Genomic DNA, 20887 nt, shown 5'->3' on the forward strand with positions numbered 1-20887 from the left:
ATAAGGCTGTTTGCTTTTTTTTTTTTTTTTTTTTTTTTTGGTCAGAAAACATAAAAGAATTTAAGATATTAACTTCCCTGACACATTGATTAGTTGTGACCATAAAGACAACAGCAAAAAACCACATCATTGATTTTATTAAGTAATTTTAGAAACCTTTTAGTGCTACATAAGAGAACTATCTACAGTAGAGAGTTGGAACTCATCTGTCTGCTGGGAAGAAAAAGACATACCACATCCTTGGAATTCCATTCAATGCTTAAAAGCATAAAGAAATAGTGGGGGTGAAGATCATCTCTTATTGTTCATCTCAGCCAATATTGTGCAATTTAGTTTGAGATTATATCCGTAAGTAGAATTATTTGTCCCTACCTCAATAAGCAAAAGTAAACATGAACATAGCCATAGAACAGCAAAGCCTGCTTCCTGGTAACTCTCTGTAACTTTGCTGGCCCATTGGTACCTTCTGGAAGAAGGAATCATTTCTCATCACAGCACTTAGGAGCAATGCTCAGTGTAGCATTCATTCCCAAGAGTTTTGGATTCCTGCCGCAGACCTTTGTCATGCAGAAGCACTAAGAGCAGCTCTAATAGTGTCAGCCACCTTTCTTACAAAACCTGCAGAAACAACTCAGAGCTCTGCTCCTCCAGCAAATCTTCAGCCAGAATTACTCAGTGAAATTTCAGAAAGACTATTTTCTTTCTTTTTTTTTAAGCAAGAACAAAAAACAACCCTAAAACAGCAGTTCAGATCAAACTATCAGTTAAGATCTGGCTTACCCCACTATCTTCTTTCTCCAAGGTTCACAACACTATTCTGCAGGAATGCAGAAAACATTCTTAAACCATTCCAAACGCAGGTGTCCTAGATCTCAGAAAAATCACCTGATGCTCAGCCTAAAGGACTGGGCACACCTTCTTAGAAGTTCTGTAAATTTACCATTTCCAGTATCCCCACAAGTTTTTCCAGCAGGAACTCTTAAGAAATATTATCTGTACTTGCTAACAACAAACTCAACTCACTCAATCTGATTGCTTATTCTAGTTACACTGAAACACAATGTGCCAACTAATACACAAGAAGTCTATCATGGTGACAGTTATTTATCTTAAATAAAATTGCAATAGCAAAGAAATTCCATTTCACCTTCTCCCTTCAAAGAGAGGTCATTGGAGAGAGTTACACTATTTTTTTTATTTGCCTGTCATTCCCATTCTTTTCATTAAGGTGGTTTATTTAGTATTTCTCAGCATAACACCACTTCTTCTAATCCTCTTAACTGGGAGATGAAAAGAGCACAGCCCAGAAGGATCCTCAAACGGATGGAAATGGAGCTGTGGCAGGTTACAACTCTCTGCTGTATTAAAGGACTCATTAACCAGAACTGTTTCCACGAGCTCTGGGCACAGTGAGTTCATACACACTGTGTGTCTCCCTACCTCTACTGCAGCAGCACAATACTGAAAAATATTCAGAGATTAAATTCCCACTAACTTCATGAGAACAAGCAGACAGGTTAAGCAGAATTCCCCTATGAAGAGAAAGTAGCAGCAAGAACAATAACTTAATTAGAAAATGAAATGGGGTAGTGGGAGGAAGATTGAGAGAAACCACAACTGCTTCTTCCTTGGGAAAAGGTTTGACCAAAACTCACACAGTATGGATCCCATTGAATCCAAAGGTCATGCAAGCTAAAAGAGGTCAAATTTCAAAGTTTCCATAGTTCAGCTACCCAGAAAAGTACTTGGTTTGTGATCAAATGCCAGCACGTGTTGCTTCAAGGGATGTCATAAAAATTCTGGCTTCAACCACAGCCTCTGTAACTTTTGAGTTACAGCCCATAATTCTGCACTTATTACTTTAGCCACTTAGCCAAAGAAGTCATTGGGACCTGTTTCCAAACAAATTATTGATGATTAACTCTTGTGCCTTTTCATATCTATATCTCATCTGTGACGAGAGCAGTGTTAGAAGAAAAACAAACATAGTAGCAGAGCTGGAATGATTTGCTTTCCATATTTGATGTCTACTTCTCAATCAAAAAAATAAGAATAGAAGATCAAAATATAGTTTTGTGTCTCATCCATCTATATGGATACGACCTCAGAAACTGGGTATTAGCAAAGGTCTCACCAATATAGAAGGTGGTGCTCAATCTTGCACTCAAGAGAGATTTTATCTGCTATAACTACAACCTATCTTTTATATTTGATAAAAGAATTGCATGAGAAGTGTGGAACAGATATTTCCCAAGTTTTGTCTCTTTTCTTTCCCTGAATAGAGAAAACATTGTATTAAGTGGTTACTGACTCAAAATACACAAAATATTTCCCTTATTCCCTTACTTTTATGTCTTGTGACCGAGAGCTGTTTAGGACATTTATGGCTGCCTTAAATCTGAGCAATCTTTTGGAATCTCTCCCTAGGTCAGCATCATACCTCAGAAGACTTACTCTTGCTGACAAATGTTCCACAAGCATTTTCTCAATGGTAGATTTTTTCATTTTTTTTTTCTTTCTGAAATGCAAGCAACACTTAAAACATGCTGTGAGAAGCCATAATGTGATGAAAAAAATTTCCTTTGCAATCATAGCACGTTCTCTGACTAGACACATTTTTAGCATAACGTGTGAAGAAGGGAATAGATTTATCCATCAGTATTAAGTAAATACATTAACAGAAAAAAAAGAAAAGTCAAAACTTGTGACCTTATATTTATAACAGTGATTTTCTTTTGTGAAGAGATCTAATGTCTTTTTCATCTTATTTTTGAAAAACCTACTGTATTATTAATTCCAGTGTTAAAGCAGAAGTGAATACATCATTATATAATCTTAGCCATACTTTCCATTTGCCAAAAATAGCTGAAGTTCAACCCAACACAAATATTTGGAAGGCATCACTTATATTTGCAAAAAAAAAATTTACCAAGCTCAAAATATCTAACATAGATGTTATTCAGTTCTTCTATCAAATTTTATGCGCTGCAAGAAACAGATTGTACCAATTGCTTTATCAATCACACTGGCAGTTGATAAATACATTATGCAGGAATATTCTCTTGTAAGGAAACATTTGAAGTTCAAAAACCAAAGAAATTGGAAGGGAACCCAAATAAATCATAGCACAGCAGTCTACCTTTTTAGAATTTCAAAGATCTTCCTTCCTACATACTACCAAATCATCTTTTAGTTCAGTTGACTTCTTTGCACCTCTTCAGTAGCTTCCAGTTTATAAAATATCTGATGGTACCACCTTTGAGACTGTGTAACCCAAATACACAATGGGTAACAGGAAAGGTCTGTTTACTATGTGTACATACAAGCGGATGCTTATAAAATAAATAGATGTGCATATATTCCCATATGCATTTCTATTTAATTCGTATTTCATGCATGACTATGCTCGACTCCACTCCACATTTTCCTCCATACTGTTTCCATCTCCATGTGCACTGGAATCAATCAGCTTTGGTCTCAGTGGTTCTATTAGTTTTTATTTTCCAGCATTTTCTAAAAGTGGCTCCTCATGTCTTGTATAAATAAAAGCAGCATTTTACAGGAACAATAGATTTACAGCTTTAATAAGACTGCCCTCCTTCCTGCATTAAAGTCTACATGACAAACCAGGTTAAGCAAGCTGGTATCAAATCTGAAGCCAAATACCTTTTTGAGCCAGACATTAATTCTCTGCAGAGCTTCAGGCTTATTTTCAAGATGTTAAATTATTGATAAGGAAAATCAATTATTTTTTCAGCATGAGCAATGTCATACAGTTACATTATATACAACAATAGCTAAAGTAGTTTTTCTATCTTATTAACTTTAGGACACTTTAGAATTAAATTATCTACCTTTTCTTCTTTAGAATCCAGATAAAGAGTCACTAGGGACAGCCTCGCAACTTCTGTTAACTTCAGAGGAGATTAAATATTTGTCCAAAAACAAACTGTCAGAAACAAACAAAAAAAAGCATCTCAGAGATCACCAAATGGAAACGTTTCTTTATTAAACTAGTATTATTTAAACAGTAACATTTAAATTTGACACACCATCAAATTAACTGCAACAAATTCTCTTCTAGCAATAGACAGCTTCCACAAAGAATGTGAAACAATATTCCATTAAGGGCAGTTACAGAAGAATCACAAGATAATCCTGGGAGGAAACGGAGATAGCAAGAACAATTCTTTTTTAGCAATAAACTTCCTGAAACAAAAGCTCAGAATTGAGTATCTACATGCTCAATTTTTCTTGGACTCGTAGTTCCATAGAATATCAAGTGATTTCAGTTCCAACGATTCTGTAAGCCTCTATTATTTCCTAGTGTTTCCACAGGGTACCTTGGCCACTGCAAAAGATTGGGTGACAGAGCTTTCTGTACAACATCCCAACCATTATGGTACAAGATATATAAAAGGAGGAAGGAGATGAAATATCACCAAACCCAAAAATACCTTAATTATCAGCTTTAGGACTTAATGGTGTCATATGGTAAATTAATGGAGAAATTTCACAATGATTCCTGTGGAAGTTGTCTAATTAGTATGAAGACTGGTCTGAAAGTAACGTCTCCTATTTTATTACGTTGGCCCATGACACCGAAGGTGGATTTTACATGTTGTTGCCATGGGACAGACAGCAGCAGAGGGACAGTCCGACAAAATGGCGTCTGATGTGGAAGAGCTGATGAAGCAAATGTGTAGGATTCCTCTACGCAGGAAAAATTGCACCCATTGACCATCCATCAGTGCTTGTTGAATGCTTAAGGTGACCAAGCAGTGGATAGGAGCACAGTAAGGCAGTGGGTACCTCATTTCAACACCATCACAGCAGCTGTGGAACAGCGGGTCACCTCTACTGGCACGTGTTTTGAGGAGCATGGCATGCAGGCTCCTGGCCACTGCTGACAAAAATGCACAGCTAACAGTGGTGGCGATGCTGAGAAGTTACGCTTTGCAGCTGAGAATTTGCTCCATCCAACGGTACTATTGTGTACTTTCTATCCGTTGCGTTTGCTATGGAAATAAGCAGGAAGCATGGCTTTTGGGGGGATCTACATATGGCAACACGTAGTGATCTACACAGGGAAAAACTGACACCTCTTTTTAAATTCTGATCGTCATAGTGCCGTCCCTAACACAAACAAATGCGAAATTGAACGCGGAAGGGAGCTTACCTAAGAGTTCTAAAGTGAACTCAAATATCTAGGCAAAACGCAGCTACCGGCAGAAAGTAAACAGCGGGTGTTATTCTTCCTTTCTCTTTCTTAGCTTACACGTGCACAGCTTTACAGCTCTGAGGGAGCCGCGCAGCGCGCCGGCGTGAGGAGGGGCAGCAGTGGCGAAAAAGCCCGCGGCAGCGCCCACAGCTGCGCCCTGCAGCCCCAACGGGCGGTACTCCTCCACACCCCGTGCAGCCGGGCACCACAGACAGGGAAATGCCATCGCTAATGCCGCTCTAACAGCGGACGGTGGTGGTTGCTGTCGGTACTGATGCTTCTGTCTCCAGAGGCACCTCAGAGCTGGGAAGCACCAGCGCCTACAGCCCAAAACGACAAAGGTGCCCTGAAGCCATCGGCAGCTCCTTAAACGCTGCAAGCAGTGCCAGGGCAGATTCAGGCAGCAGGTTAGTAAGTACTACTTTTCTGAAAGAGCGGTCAAGCCCTGGAATGGGCTGCCCAGGGAGGTGGTGGAGTCACCAGCCCTGGAGGTGTTCAAGGGACGTTTGGATTTTGTGTTGAGGGACGTGGTTTAGTGAGTACTGTTGGTGATAGGCGGATGGTTGGGCTGGATGATCCTGAAGGTCTTTTCCAACCTTGGAGATCTTGTGATTCTAAAATGAAGCGCCCTTTCCCTTCCCCGGGCAGGGCAGCAGCTTCAGCGCCACACCACGCACGCGCCATCACGCGCATGCGCAGGCACCGCTGGGTGCTCTCCGGGTGAGCGCGGCCATGGCGGGGGGGCGTCCGGGGCTGGGCGCTGCGCTGGGCGCGGGGCTGTTGGCCAGGCTGAGCCTGGTGCTGTACGGCCTGTACCAGGACGCGGTCATGCGGGTGCGGTACACCGACGTCGACTACCGGGTGTTCACGGACGCGGCGCGGCTGGTGACCCAGGGGCAGTCTCCCTACCGGCGGGCCACCTTCCGCTACACGCCACTGCTGGCCTGGCTGCTGACGCCCAACATTCTCCTCGGCGAGCTCTTCGGGAAACTGCTTTTCGTGGCCGGGGACCTGGCGGCCGCCGGCGTGGCCTACCGGGCTCTACGGCACCGAGGGGCCTCCCCCGGGCGGGCCTGCGGGTGCTGTGCCGCCGCCTGGCTGCTCAACCCGCTGCCCATGGCCGTGTCCAGCCGGGGCAACGCGGAGGCGCTGGTGGCCGCGCTGGTGCTGGCCGCCCTGCACCTGGTGGAAGCGGGGAGCGTAGGGAGGGCCGCGCTATGCTACGGGCTGGCCGTGCACCTGAAGATCTACCCGCTGACCTACGCGTTGCCCATAGCGCTGCGCCTGCAGGGCGGCAGGGAAGGGGCGGCGGGGAAGGGGCGTGACGGAACGGCCAAGTTTACGCTGGTAGGGGGCGTCTGGAAGCGGGTAGTGCGGGCGCTGAACCGCGACGTGCTGCTTTTCGGAGCGGTCTCTGGATCCGTGTTGGCCGCCTCGACCGTCCTGTTTTATCACCTCTACGGCTGGGAGTTTTTGGAGCACGCCTACCTCTACCACCTGACCAGGAGGGATATCCGGCACAACTTCTCTCCCTATTTCTACATGTTGTATTTAACTGCGGAGAGCAAATGGAGTTTTGCCCTTGGGCTCGCAGCTTTCCTGCCGCAGCTGCTTCTGCTCCTGGTGGTGTCTGTAGCGTTTTACAAAGACCTTGTTTTTTGTTGTTTCCTACACACCGCTATTTTTGTGAGCTTTAACAAAGTGTGCACGTCCCAGTATTTTATCTGGTACCTCTGCCTTTTGCCTATCATAATACCTAATATTAAAATGTCCTGGCGTCGTGGTGTGCTGCTGCTCTTTCTGTGGTTTGTTGGGCAAGGCCTGTGGCTTGCTCCTGCCTACTTTCTGGAGTTCAAAGGTTATAACACTTTTTTATTTATATGGCTGGCTGGCTTGCTTTTCCTTTTTATCAATAGCTTCGTACTTGTACAGATTATTTCACATTATCAATGGGAAACACAAGTTGCCAAGAAAGTCAAAGAGCAGTAATAAGTGGACCAAAATTTAGAAACAGTGACATTGTCTTTAGTAAGGCTTTTCATACCAGGAGCACTTTGATTAACATAAATGTGTACATTATATAATGGATGGTGTATGTAAGCAATGCTTTGTTAGGGCTCTGAGGGCATTCATAGGTTTTAACTGCAGCAAGCAGCCACTGGCCTACCCTGATCTGTGTCTACAAGGGAACCCACCTGCCACATGGACTAAATCTGCATTGTAGCCTTGACCTGGCTGACTGCTGCTGCTCATGACTGAATTCACTGGAGGGACCCTAGACCTGGTTCATCACTAGCCACATCTGGGGCTGCAGGTGGACTCATTCCCTGCACTCATCTCTGTCTGCTGTTGCCAGATGTGGTGGGGCTGTGCCCTGGCCACCAAGGGAATTGCCTGTGCTGTGGGCTTCTTTCTGGCTCATGACTTCCTACAGTGCAGTCCCAGTCATACTCCCCAGTGCCCTTTTTCTCATTGTTACTGTGCTCTGTCCTTGTTAAGGACTGTGGCTTTTGTCTAAGAAAACACAGATTATTATAGTCATTATAATATAACGGCATGTTGTGAGTTTGATGGTCTTATACATTCCAGTAACTGGGTGAGGGGTTTTGCAAGGATTAAGCTTACAAATAAATACAATATATATATATATGGTGGGATTTTTTTTCTTCTCGCACTAACAATTTAGTAGTGCACTGCTCAGGGCCTGTACCCAGTCTTTCTTCAGTGAAGAAGGGACTCTTGAAACTTTGCATTTACTTTAAGATTCTTACTCTGTTTTATTACTCTGACACATTTTTTCCCCCCTTTTCAGTGCTTTTGGGATTTTTGAATAGGCAGACTTAATCCATTCTCTTGCTAGAGGTAAAAACAAATACCTGCCTTGGATGACAGAAACATACAGAGCAAAAGTATTTGTCTTCCTTGCTGCCCCAATCTTTAAAAAAAAAAAAAAAAAAAAAAAAAAAAAAAAAAAAAAAAAACGCACTGCTTTAATCTGTGTTTTATTAGCAGTCATTGTAGATACTAAGAGAATCAAATACAGAGTCAAAGCAGAGTCAAAGTGCAGCTCAAATGACAACTGTGTCCCATACGCACTATATAGTTTCTCAATAGTTCAATCTCTCTGCTATTAAAAAATGAACAAAAAAGAAAGTGAAGGGATCTGAGAAAATGTAGCACTTGCCAGAAGAAAAGGAAAGTTTTAAAACAGTTTCTGTGTCCTGTCAAAATGAGATATTTATTACCGTATGAGACAGGAGATGTGAGTGGTAATGAGAAGAAATCAGAGTCATCTAGGAGTCAATACTCTCCTTAAGAACATGCTACCAGAGGTCTACTCTCTACAGCTTTTGGCAGAGGAAGCAACTAGCTGTGTGGTTTTTAACAAGATATTCAGTTTAAATAGATAAGAAATAAGAAATTTGATATTTACCTGAAGTTTAAGTTATGCCCTACCTAACATCTGAAGGAAAGTGAAATTATGTAGTAATCTACGAGAACATAGACTTTCAAGACAAAGTAATTCCAATCAGTCAGTGTGATTCCAGTGGCACCAGTGGGAAAGAATGAGGCCAAAGTTCCTGTGTAATGCTGCCTATTAGAATCCTGAGATCTCCAGAGGGAGCTGGGATTGTTCAGTCTGGGGAAGAGGAGGCTCAGAGGAGACCTCATTGCACTCTACAACTTCCTGAAGGGAGGCTGTGATGAGGAGGGGTTTGGATTCTTCTCCCAGACAACAAACAGGACCCAAGCACATGACAGGTTGTACCAGAGGAAATTTAGGTTAGATATAAGGAAAAATTTTTTTCTCTCAGAGAATAGACAGGCACTGGAATGGCTGCCAAGGGAGGTCATGGAGTCACTGTCCCTGGCAGTGTTCAAGAGGTGTCTGTATGAGGAGCTGCAAGATATGGTTTAGTGGCTTGTGGTAGCAATGCTGGTGAGAGGACAGTTGGACTTGATGATCTTGTAGGTCCTTTCCAACCTTGTGATTCTATGCTTCCCCCATGCTTCAGTAGCTCCACAACTCGCTTACTGACAGCTCTTTCTGTCCTAGCATAGTTCAGTCACTTGGGGCTGGGCTGTGGGTTTTTGTTGTGTGAATCGGGACAATTACAGAAAGCAGTGGAAACTCTCAAGCCCCAGTAGCCTCAAGCCAAAGGGCACACTACCAGATGTAGCATATCCTTGCACTGTTCCAGCCTTGTTCAGCCATTTTGACGTTATCTTGGAAGTAAAGATTCCCCTGCTCAGAATGGGATAGAGTTGGTTCTGCTCCTAAGCTGCAAAGGCATGCTGATTTTCCCTGCTGGCCCCATTCACACTCACCTTCACATCATCAGATAGTGCTAACCACAAACCTGATGAAGCGAACACATTCTTTTGACAAACTCCTGATTTTTCAGGCAGGTCTTGCAGGTAGGGCAAGAATGCCTAAAATGTAGGATGAAAGATCTCTAGCACAAAATTGGATGGGAGAAATGAACTGAAAGATATGAACATCAAAGCTCTTTGAGGGTGTATAGATATCAAAAGCAATTTGTATGATAAGTGGAATTGAATAGCTTCAGTCACTGATAAAAAGCATTAAATCAAGTAACTGTAGCCAACTGCAGAACAAGTTGTAATTCATGAACAAGTCGTGGTCATTAATTAAAGCATCCTTAAAATTTACTAAATTAATTTTCTATGGAACAGTACTGATTTTGCTAGTGTTCAGATTTTTTCAATTAGTGATCATATGTCCATTTTCCTTCTAGTAGTTAGGAACTGAAGTGTCTGAATGCTGATACTAGCTATCATTCTTCTGGGTTGCAAAAATTCTAGTGCTATTTAAGTAAGAAATTGTAGAATTGCCCAACAGATCTGTGTTTCTTTTGCAGATTTCATAGACTGCACTGAAATCAGTCTTCAGACACTAAAGGGAAAGAAGAAAAAGAAATACAGACAAATAGTGTTTTTGCCTTGCCTTTTACATTGTAGCCTTTAGTCCAAAGGCTCATAGTGAATTCACAAGTCTTTAGTCAAATCTTCAACACTGAATTGATTTGCTGCAAAATTTATGCATGAAATTACTAAAACAAAGTACACAAAAACGTCACAAGAAATGGTTCACTGAGTTACTGACTGAGCATGCTAAATTAGCATCTCTGACCCAATAGCCACAATCTTAGTCCTTATTATGCAATTTCCTTAACAGTGTAACCAGAATTGTATTGATTTCTATAGTCCTAAAAATCAGTAATTTTATGCTCTAAAATGAGCTCATCCATTTTTGTTTGGTTGGTTTTTAAAGACACCTTGAAGCTTTTATATGTAACAGTAATGGAAAATTCCAACATTTTCCTAAGGCTTTATAGAGAAAGCTAATGCTGAAGACAGTAAATCATGAGCAAACTTTTTTTTTTAGGCTGAGAATAACAAAGCAACTATTCCAAAAGAGCAAAGTTCACAGTGAACACATAGAACTCAAAAACTACGTTCACATCATTCCAAAGGACAGCTTTAGAACGCACACCGCAGTGCTAGCAGCACTATGGGATGAGGACAATGTCTTCAGTGAGATCAAATTCAAACCCATTCTTGCGTGGGCAGCAAGGATAATGAGTTGGAAGAGACACTTTCAAGAACCCGTGCATTCTGACTATACCTGTACCCATTTCACCAGTATTCTTTTTTAACAATGTAAATCAGTGGTACTTCATTTTAGCAAAAGTCCTAGTGAGCGTCCCTTCAGTCCCTGCACACTCCTGCTAACCTCTCAGCAGACCCAAGTCCCTGAACTCATCTGTGCCTTCCATCGGCAGACTGTTAAACCACTCAGAAGCTATAGCTGTAGCTATACCGTTTCCCACATAAATCAGAAGTGTCCATTATTATTTTACATTGAGAGATGAAGCATGAAAAGATTAAGGAAGTTGTATAAGATGATAATACAGGATATGGTAGCACAGGCCATAACAAAATACCAAGTCTTTGATTCCCCACACAGAGCCTTAGTGACAGACCTCCTTTCTGGCACACACTGAGCTGGACTGCCACAGAAAAAAAGAGGTTGCACATTGCAGGCAGTCCTACTTAGCGCATAGATTACACTTAAGTTCCAAGAATAAAATGCTGAAATTAAAGTTTGAATCTTTAACATTCTTTTTAGATAAAACGTTTATTTCAGTGCTTGCAAGTAAAGAAATGAGAGATAAGGAAGCCTTACTATTTCCTGGGGAAAACAGTGGGGTAGAAAACTAGAACATCTGTGGCAGTATTATCTAAAGGAAATGTCTGTATCTGATTATGTAGGAGGACAGAACTTCTGCCTTGGAAATCAGCTGACATGCAGGCAAATTGAGCAGTATGCTTGTAGCAGGGAACAGACAATATTTATGTGAAAGACATTCTATCAAAATGTGCTTTCCTTTTTCACATGAGAAAAGTGAGGTTTGGTAACAGTTATCAGGCTGGGTGAACACAACTTCTATTCTTTCACGTTACCATAGGAAGAGTCCATAGGATGTTACATCCTGCAGTAATGCTTACTGAGCTGTGCAGGTGTGACTTGGAATAGAGTTTTAATAGGCAACGTTAGAGTAAAGCAAGAGACAAGATATTAGCGTACAGTAACTCTGAAAATGCTTCTTGAAGGTTAATGTAAGGAAGAACTGATTTCTGCTTCACAAGCCAGCAGCTGTGTTAATAGAGATGGTACTGTTTTGGTAGTAATTTTCCAAGGAGAGCTGCATCCCGCGGCCCATATGCTTCCATTCTGTGCTAAAGAACATTAATTCAAATCCCCTGTTGATCTGACAGTCAACATTTTTTCAGTCTCTCGCTTGTCCCTCCTACTGATGCGGTAGATTGAATTAGCTAGGAAGCAGGCTTAGAAAATGAAGTGGAAAACAAAGTATGATTATCCTTCTCTTGTTTCCCCTGAACGTATAGTGTGAATATGTTGAATAATTGAGGAGATTCACCTTTTGGAACACAGTGCCACTTGAGCTTGAGGTAAGAGTACTTAGTTAATATAAGGCATTTTACCTAAATGCACCTGAGAGAAACTTGACTGAATGAGTCACATGGACTCCTGCCAAATAAGAGTGAAGCTACAGATAGCCTGTCCATTTCAATATTAGCACTATTTTTTTCTGTATTTTGCTGCTAGAACAAGAACAAGGAAGTTAACAAAAAAATAGTAATATTTATAAGTTGTAGTTTCAAACTTCTCTTAAGAGATTTTAGAGAACATACTAGTCATGAACATACTAAAGGTGAACAAATGCCACATCACACAGAGCATTAATAATTCATTAATTATCTCTTTCCCACCGATAACATCATCTCATAGAAAGTATCACTTTTTTAAAATACTTTTTTAAAAAATACATAGTCTGGAAATTTACATGAGTATCAAATACTTCTCCACCTTAAAACTGTGAGATCTATGTGAAAATAGTTTTTAATTACCATTAGCACTTCCAAGTTTGGTGTTGGCAACAGCCAGCTTGTTAATTCAGGCAGTACAGGAACTGAAGCCGTGACCAATTTTCCTTCATGCTCTAATAAACTGTTTGATTAAGTATAAGAAAGTTTGTTGCTGGAAGCAAACCAAATGTTATTTTCTCACTGCAAAGAAATATGGCACATCTAGTGCCAAAATTGACACATGCAGGATGGAGCAAAGTGATCAAAAAACAAGGACAGAAGTGAGGCCCACAAGACCTTGACTATGATCTGGCTTCTACCACTAATCATTAGCAAATGACTTTGGCTTGCTGTGCTATTTTCCTCTGCTGCTTTTGGTTGCTTGATCCATTCAAACGGCTAATTCTAGCCATAACATGCCTCCCGAGCCATTCCTGTAACACACTGCCAGGAAGCGATTGGAATCGTGTTTCAATGGTTTTAAACTGATTGTTAGTAAATCATAAATGCCTAAAGACTTTGTGTTTAAAAAACATACATACAAAAAAGGTGAATATAAGTCTTCTGTGAGATATATTAAGTTCCCAAATGCATTCTAGCATTGTATTTATGTGAAAGAGTGGACCAGTGCTGAAGTTAAATGAAGATATAAAAGTGTAGGTTAACAGCACTCATAGTAGAAAGCTAGACAGTAAAGAATAAACATTAAAAAAAATTACAAGGTAGTTGATACTGCAAGATAATAAAATTTTATTATTAGCAGCCTGCTTAGATTGTATTGGAAGTAGTTATTGAAAATGTATTAGGGAAATGAAACCAGAGGCAGCTCTGCAGCTGGCATAAGTAGCTGCTAGTGCCTCAGATGTGAGACAGCACTTCAGATGCAAAATGTGTATTCATAAAACATCCTGTACACTATGCTGTTATCCAAGCAAAAATTAATAGCTGTCCTTCCCTCTGAAGAAGAATGTTCATTCTCTGTTCAGATAGAGGTAAAACTATTCTTTTGCATTAGTCTTTTCCCAGAGGTGTCACTAGAAAAATGCAGGTGTCACTACCAAAATGAAATCCAGACTCATGTACTGTACAAGGAACAGTTACAGGGAACTTTAAATCTGCTTTCACTGCCTAGGCTACCAGAACAAGTGTATGCTCAGTGCTGGAAGCAGTGTGAATGCACAGGTATAAACTTCCCAATGACATACCCAAAGTAAAGCCTACCATTATGCTTAAGGCAATCAGATGTTGCCTTGAGATATGCTATGACAGTTACACCTATTATCATACATATATCTTAATATATATCTCTACAGCTACAGCATTACAGCAGCATATTCAGGGACTTCATGCCCAGCCTAACTGGATGAGCATTTGCTAAAGATAAAAGGGTCCTCCTCTTGGGTTACAGGGCCACTTCAGACCCTTTAGCAGGACATTTCCTTAGGGCTCATGTATGGGAATGATCAGGTCACAGCCTGAACCAGTGACCGAATCACACAGAATGGCCAGGGTTGGAAGGAGCCTCAAGGATCAGAATCTCCAACCCCCCTGCCATATGCAGGGCCACCAACCTCCCCATTTAATACTAGACCAGGCTGCCCAGGGCCCCATCCAGTCTGGCCTTGAACACCTCCAGGAACGGGGCATCCACAACTTCTCTGGGCAGCCTGTTGCAGCACCTCACCATTCTCATAGTAAAGAACTTCCCCCTGACATCCAACTTAAATCTTTCCTGCCTCAACTTGAAACCATTTCCTCTTGTCCTGCAGTTATCTACCATTTCAAAGAGTTGACTCCCCTCCTGTTTACAGGCTCCCTTTAGGTACTGAAAGGCTGCAATGAGGTCACTCTGCAGCCTTCTTTTCTCCAGGCTGAACAAGTCCAGCTCCCTCAGCCTGTCTTCATAGGGAAGGTGCTCCAGTCCCCTGATCATCTTCGTGGCTCTCCTCTGAACCCTCTCCAATAGCTCCCTGTGTTTCTTGTACTGGGGACTCCAGACCTGGACACAGTACTCCAGATTGGGCCTGACAAGAACAGAATAGAGGGGGACAATCACCTTGCTGTCCCTGCTGGCCACCCCTCTTATGATGGAGCCCAGGATACCACTTACTTTCTGAGCTGCAAGAGCGCACTGCTGGCTCATGTTAAGCTTTTCATCCATCAAGACCACCAGGTCCTTCTCCACAGGGCTGTTCTCAAGGACTGCTTCCTCCAGCTCAGGTGGAGAACGCTGCACTTTGCTGTGTTGAACCTCATCAGGTTCACTCCGGCCCACCTTTCAAGTCTGTTGAGCTCCTTCTGAATGGCATCCCTTCCATGCTGTCAACCACACCACTCAGCTTGGTGTCATCAGTAAACTTGCTGAGGGTACACTCAATTCTATCATCGATGTCATTGATAAAGATGTCCCAAGACTGATGCCTGGCAGACGCTGGTTGTTACCAGCCTGCACCTGGACATAGAGCCATTGATGACCACCCTCTGTCTGTGGCCTTTCAACCAGTTTCTTATCCATCGAGTGGTCCACCCATCAAATCCACATCCCTCCAATTTAGAGATAAGAATGTTATGTGAGACCATGTCAGAGGCCTTGCTCAAGTCCAGGTAAATGACAGAGCACATGCTAGGGAGGCATAGCCAGCCCTGAGAGCACAGTTGTCAAGAATTCACATGTGGGACCAGAGTGAGTTGACAGAATCCACCTAACCTCATTTTAGGGCTGGCAGCTGAAGGGGAAGCATCTTTATTTGGAGACTGCCTCCTTTCGCTGTTTTCCAGCAAGTCTTTATCCTCAGTAAGGGGTAAGCTATTCTTTCTTTATTGCCAGATTGTGATTAGTACCCTTCTTGGCTGATCTGAAAACTAGTCAGTGACAGCTATATCCCCTGCCTCGTACAATACAACCAGTTTTGCCTCTTGGTGAAATTGATGACTGCCACTGCTGTCTTTTTAAAGTAAGGAATTCCAATTGCTTTTTAGTTGTGATAGCAGGTATGAATGCATATGCAAAATGAGAAGCAGGAAAATAAATGTGGCTCCGAGCAAAAAGTCATTTTCATTTTATTTCTAATTCAGGTGTGGAAAGGTTAGAAAGTCTAGAACTAGGTGTCAGAAGAGAAAACTAATGCAAAGACCAAATGATTGTGTAGTGAGAAGTAACTCTGACACTAGCCTGTTTCCATCATTATGTACTGTCAAAGCTCACACAAGGGATTTCTGAACTTCATTATACTCAGAATCATTTTTACATCTTCTGAAGGCTTGAAGGAGAAAGTACTTGGCTCTCTCCAAAAGAGAATAGGTCCTTTGCAGATCTGTTAACAGCAGAAATGGTGAATAAACTGGCTCCTAATTCTGGATGCTGAGAATGCTAAGTTACAGGGTTATGAAAATAGGTGGACAAACACACAGAAGAAGAGTTTGCCAAGGGCTCCTGGACACAAAAACATCTACAGAAATTTCAAGAATTCACTTCACTGCAAGACATAGCAAATTAGCATTGTATTGCTGGACAAATCTTTTCTGTGCTTCTCTAGTTTTTCTCTACATCTTTTACTGGCCAGATTTGGAGAAGAATACCAGGTTCATAGAGCATTTGGTCCCATCCATTTCACTTATTCCTAGATTCTTAACTACAAGAGCATCACCAGCATTGTCCCCATTGTCACTCATTCACAGTTGTGCTCCTCCCTTAACAGCACCATGTTTCAATCACTGCCTTAGTTCTTTCTGGGCCTGTGTGTGCCTGCTTGCCTTCCCCCCCCCCCCCCCCCCCCCCAGAAAGGATGCTATCAGACTGGTCCAGTAAAGCACAGCCACAATATATTTCATAAGCATTTCACAGATGACAGTTAGCAGCTGACAGCAGATTGATAGGCAAGAAAAATCAGAAAGAAATCAAAGCTGACACAACAGATCTGTTTGATCAGGGAATGATTTTGGCTTGCTAGGCAGTTAAAAACTAGGTGAACTCAGACAAATTATTAGACCAGTTTAATTCAAGCATACTGAGTGCCTGGAAAGTAACCCCCATCTCACTTATGGGACAGTATCTCAAGAGATGGGGCAGAAGCTATTCAAAGTCTAGCTGGTCTCTTTGTTTCACACTTACATATTTTCCTGAGTTTTGGCATTGATTTCACCTCTGAAGAAAAATAAGTGAATTCTTGTTACAGAGACATTACACACAATTTACAGTACCATATAAAATGCATTTTCATTGCAGTTCATCAAGGCTAACACCTAAATATTAATTCAGCAGTTTGGAGTAACTACAACTAGTCTGATCCTTAGTGTTAATTAGTAGCTGACATTTGCCTAAAATCAATCCTCAGGATGAGAGAGGAGGCCTCAGGTGAACACTGAGCTCCTTAGAATTTGAGCATTATTTGGACCTAAATAAAGGCATATTTGCAAAAACTGAGAAATTAATAGTTACATCTTCCTGTCAAGCCAAGGTGCTAGAATTAATTTGGCTGCAGGCCAAATGAAAACTGTTTCCAAAGGAATTGAGCCACATTAGTCACTGAACACATATATAGTTCAGCATCTTAAAGGTCAAATAAATTCCTGAGAACGTATAACCTTATGTATGTTTGGCAAATGAATATGAAGATCATATCTGTTATAGAAAAAAAGGGTCAGAATACTGCAAGAGAGCTCTGTGGCTCATGTTTAGAGCAGCAACGTGGATGCTAATTCAATGGCAGATGACTGCAAAGCAATTTTAAAAACACACATTGAAAGTAAAAGATGCGCTTCAACCTTGAAAGTTTAGACAGGTCATATGGTACCACATAGAAGAGCTGCTTTCAAAGGAAATGGGGGATTTTTGTCTTTTGTGAGACCGGATGACACAGAAGTTGGTATCTAGCAGCTGTCCCATCTAGGTCATCATTAACAGTTAATTGTATAGGACAGAAAGTAGTCTTAATCTGAAGGCTTTTGAATATATAATACAATGTGTGTATTTGTTTCCCAAACAGATATGCATAATAAGATCCCTGCAATAAATAATGCCTCAGTAAAGATGTATAAATAAAGTAAATAGTATTAGTAACACATAATAAATGTAAAAAGTAATCAGTAAATAAAGTTCTCAGTGAGGATTTGGTCAGATACAACAGCTGTAGGCACTGAAATGGAAGATTAAAAAAAAAAAAAAAAAAAAAAAAACAAAAAAAACAAAAAAAAAAAACCTGCTTACCTTCAGAAGGCCTCCAGAACACAGGAAACTCCAAGGAGATACCCCTACTTCCACTGCCAACTTTAAATGAGGTCTGGGAAGGGATGGATCCTGGCTCCACCCCTTCTGGTCACTCGGGTAAACTGCATGCACCTGAGCTCCCTTGGGTTGGCTCTGCCTTCTTACCAGATGCTCAGTCACTGGATCAAGCCATGAATTTCTACTGCAACTGGCATGTGTGGTATAAGCATCCACCTGTACAGCACTCTTTAACCAGGCTGAGTCATCCTCTGTTAACCTGAATCCTCCCTGTACTGTGCAAAGGCATCTGCACCTCCGTGTTTGCTGCCAGTCCTCCAAGAGAACAGCTCTTGTTTCTCCAACAGAGGCGTCCCCTCACCACTATCTTTTCCTTTCTTTCTGATACCATCTCTGATACCATCCCTGCATGGATGAACTGTTCCAAAGGGTTTGCCTCTGTCTTCCTTTCTTCTTTCACTGTCCCTCCTTTTCCGGCACCCATCTCTCCCATGTGGGATGGCAGTTTCCTTGGCTTCAGAGACCGCAGTAATGCCATAAAGCAGGGCAATGCCAAAGCTACTCTGCAGCAACCTCCCAGATGTTCTCTGGGCCTCGTCCTCAGCTGCTCCAGCCTACTTCTCCATTCACTTTATTCTGCACTATTTGCTGATGGTGCTGTAGCCTGAAGTGACTGAAAACGCTTTAATCTTTGAAAAATGCATGGGTATACATTCCATTTAATTGAAGAAAAACCTATGTGGACATTTCAGCATTGGAAACTCAGGCTTTTTGATTCCTGTGGAAATCAGTGCAAGTACAGAAGGGTAATTAAGGGCAGAATTTGGCAATTACATTGGAGCTTTTTCAGGATGTTTTTGCTGTGCCTCAGTGGGAAGGAGAACTTCCTCTCTCCTGGTAGCTGGGAGCACAACAAATCAAGTCTAGATGAAAGGCAATAGTCCTTCTAGATAAAAGTCTGTCACTGCAAGAATTAGGCAGAATAAAGACAGTGTCTCTAGATTTTCTTCTATTAAAAAAAGTTAATAAAAGAATTTGTAGACCGATTAATTCTGAAAAGTGTCAGTCTGAAATCTCAGTCCGTTTTTCCTTCACATTTTCTGAGATTTCTTTCCCAGTATGGAAGACTGTCCCTCCTGGTCTGGCCATTTGTCACGAGAAAAGCATAAAACAGAAGCACCTGATCCAATCTGCCTTCTGATAGCCTTTAGAGCCATGTTTCCTTTAATTCAATGACAGGTTTTCAGTTCTTCATAGACCTGCATCTTATTCACATCTTTTACAATTTTCAGGGCTTCCAATTTGGATGCCCTAATTAAACCCACACAGGCAATAAAGAATCTCTTGCGGGGACTGGGGGCTAAGCAGCTTTTTGCTAGCTATTAGCTCACATCTGTGATTGCAGGGGGGTATGGTAGTCATGTCTATAGTTGTGCTACCAGTCAGCCACACCACCAGCGGGAGTTCCTGTGTGAAAAGTCATGCTTAGTGTGGTTACTTCCATAAGTATGATTACAGCATCACAATTACAGCTAACCAGAATACAGAGACAAAACAACTATGCCGTAAAAGACCCAGTGCCCGCACCTCTTCTTCAACAGCCATTTAGGAGATGAATTTTTCAGCAAGTGCCTCTGAAGAAGAGTTTTACTAAGTCCTTATTTTCTTAATTTTCATTTCACTCACTGCAAGGTATCCTTAGTCATAGTAAAAAAATCCCCCATATATATAGATTTTTTTTTTTTTTTGCTGTGTTCTTCATTATTTCCTGTAATTTTGTTTTCTTATTGTCTGTTTATGAATTTAATCAAAGATGCAGAAATAGTTATTGTAGATTATGCAGTTGAACTTCATTAAAACACTGCAGGAAATAATAATAGCATTGTGGTGCACCAAAGTGGAAAGACATTCATTGCTATTCTGCTCTCTGAAAACACCCTTATTATCCAAAATTACATCTTAAATTATCATATCCAACTATTACATATGTTTCTATTTCACACTGGCAATTACTCTGTTTACATCTTTAAATTCAGCCCTGTTCTGAGGCCAAGCTCTGCATGTAAATTAACCATCTTTGGCCCTCTCTGCAGTCATTCTCCTTCCTTTAATTCAGATTATTGAGAAACTTCAGTACCACCTACAGAATTCAGTCCTCTGAATTGTCTAAAATATATCATACTCGTAAAAAACATGTATGTATTTGGTCTTACAAAGCTGTTTAATATACTGTATTTAAATTTAATCTAAATATTTTGCACATTGACTGTATATTCAATCTGTGAAAGCCTCATATGCTCATCCTTTGCGAGTAGACATTCTGTAGAATAGCATGCTCTATGTTTGTAGGACACAGTTCCAGCTGACATAGGTCCTGGTCATCCTTTTTCTACTTCCATTCAAGGATCTGCAGAGAATGAGCGCACACTGCTCAATTAAGACAAATGATATTATTAAATGTTAAATAATTAATATTAAGACAAATAGCTGATGCTCCAACAATGCAAGAAACTGAGCCAAGTGGAGCAATTCCAGTATCATTTCAATGTGATTCCTTGAAAAACTCAAATCTCTTTTCAATACAGGATCATCTTTGTCTGACAGGAAAAGCAAAAGCGTTACACAAAGAATTCTTTTTAATTAGCTAAGGTCAACTCAAGCTACAGCCCCGTGTGCCCACTACATAGGGATGATTTCCAAGCACGGTCTGCAGGTGACCAAACCACCTGCATTCAGGACTGTTATCCCTGTTAGGAAATGGCGTAATCTTGCTCAGAGCATCTCTGATGTGACGTGTCCTTACAAGGGGATCTGCTTCAAAGAAGGCTATGGGCTCTATTCTTCTACTTCAGCAAACTTTGGTTATGTTTGTAGCACTGGTTAAACTGGCAGGTTCTCACCATCTCACCGTGCTCCATATCATGCCTCCACCGTGCCTCCACTGTGCCAAGATGTTACTTACATGATATCAGTATAAAAACTTCATTTATAGCAGCTTCAAACTGTCTTAGAGATACCAGCAAATA

At 41.3% G+C, this 20887-nt stretch overlaps 1 protein-coding gene across 1 annotated transcript; it reads left to right on the forward strand.

Moving 5' to 3' along the window:
* The first annotated feature begins 5929 nt into the window (after positions 1-5929).
* Positions 5930-7839, forward strand: PIGM (phosphatidylinositol glycan anchor biosynthesis class M). The gene has a single exon (XM_048937768.1). The coding sequence runs from the start codon at positions 5954-5956 to the stop codon at positions 7208-7210; it is 1257 nt and encodes a 418-aa protein (XP_048793725.1). The 5' UTR covers positions 5930-5953; the 3' UTR covers positions 7211-7839.
* The last annotated feature ends 13048 nt before the right edge of the window (positions 7840-20887 follow it).

Source organism: Lagopus muta, chromosome 2 (genome assembly GCF_023343835.1).
Source record: "Lagopus muta isolate bLagMut1 chromosome 2, bLagMut1 primary, whole genome shotgun sequence".
NCBI classification, from domain to species: Eukaryota; Metazoa; Chordata; class Aves; order Galliformes; family Phasianidae; genus Lagopus; species Lagopus muta.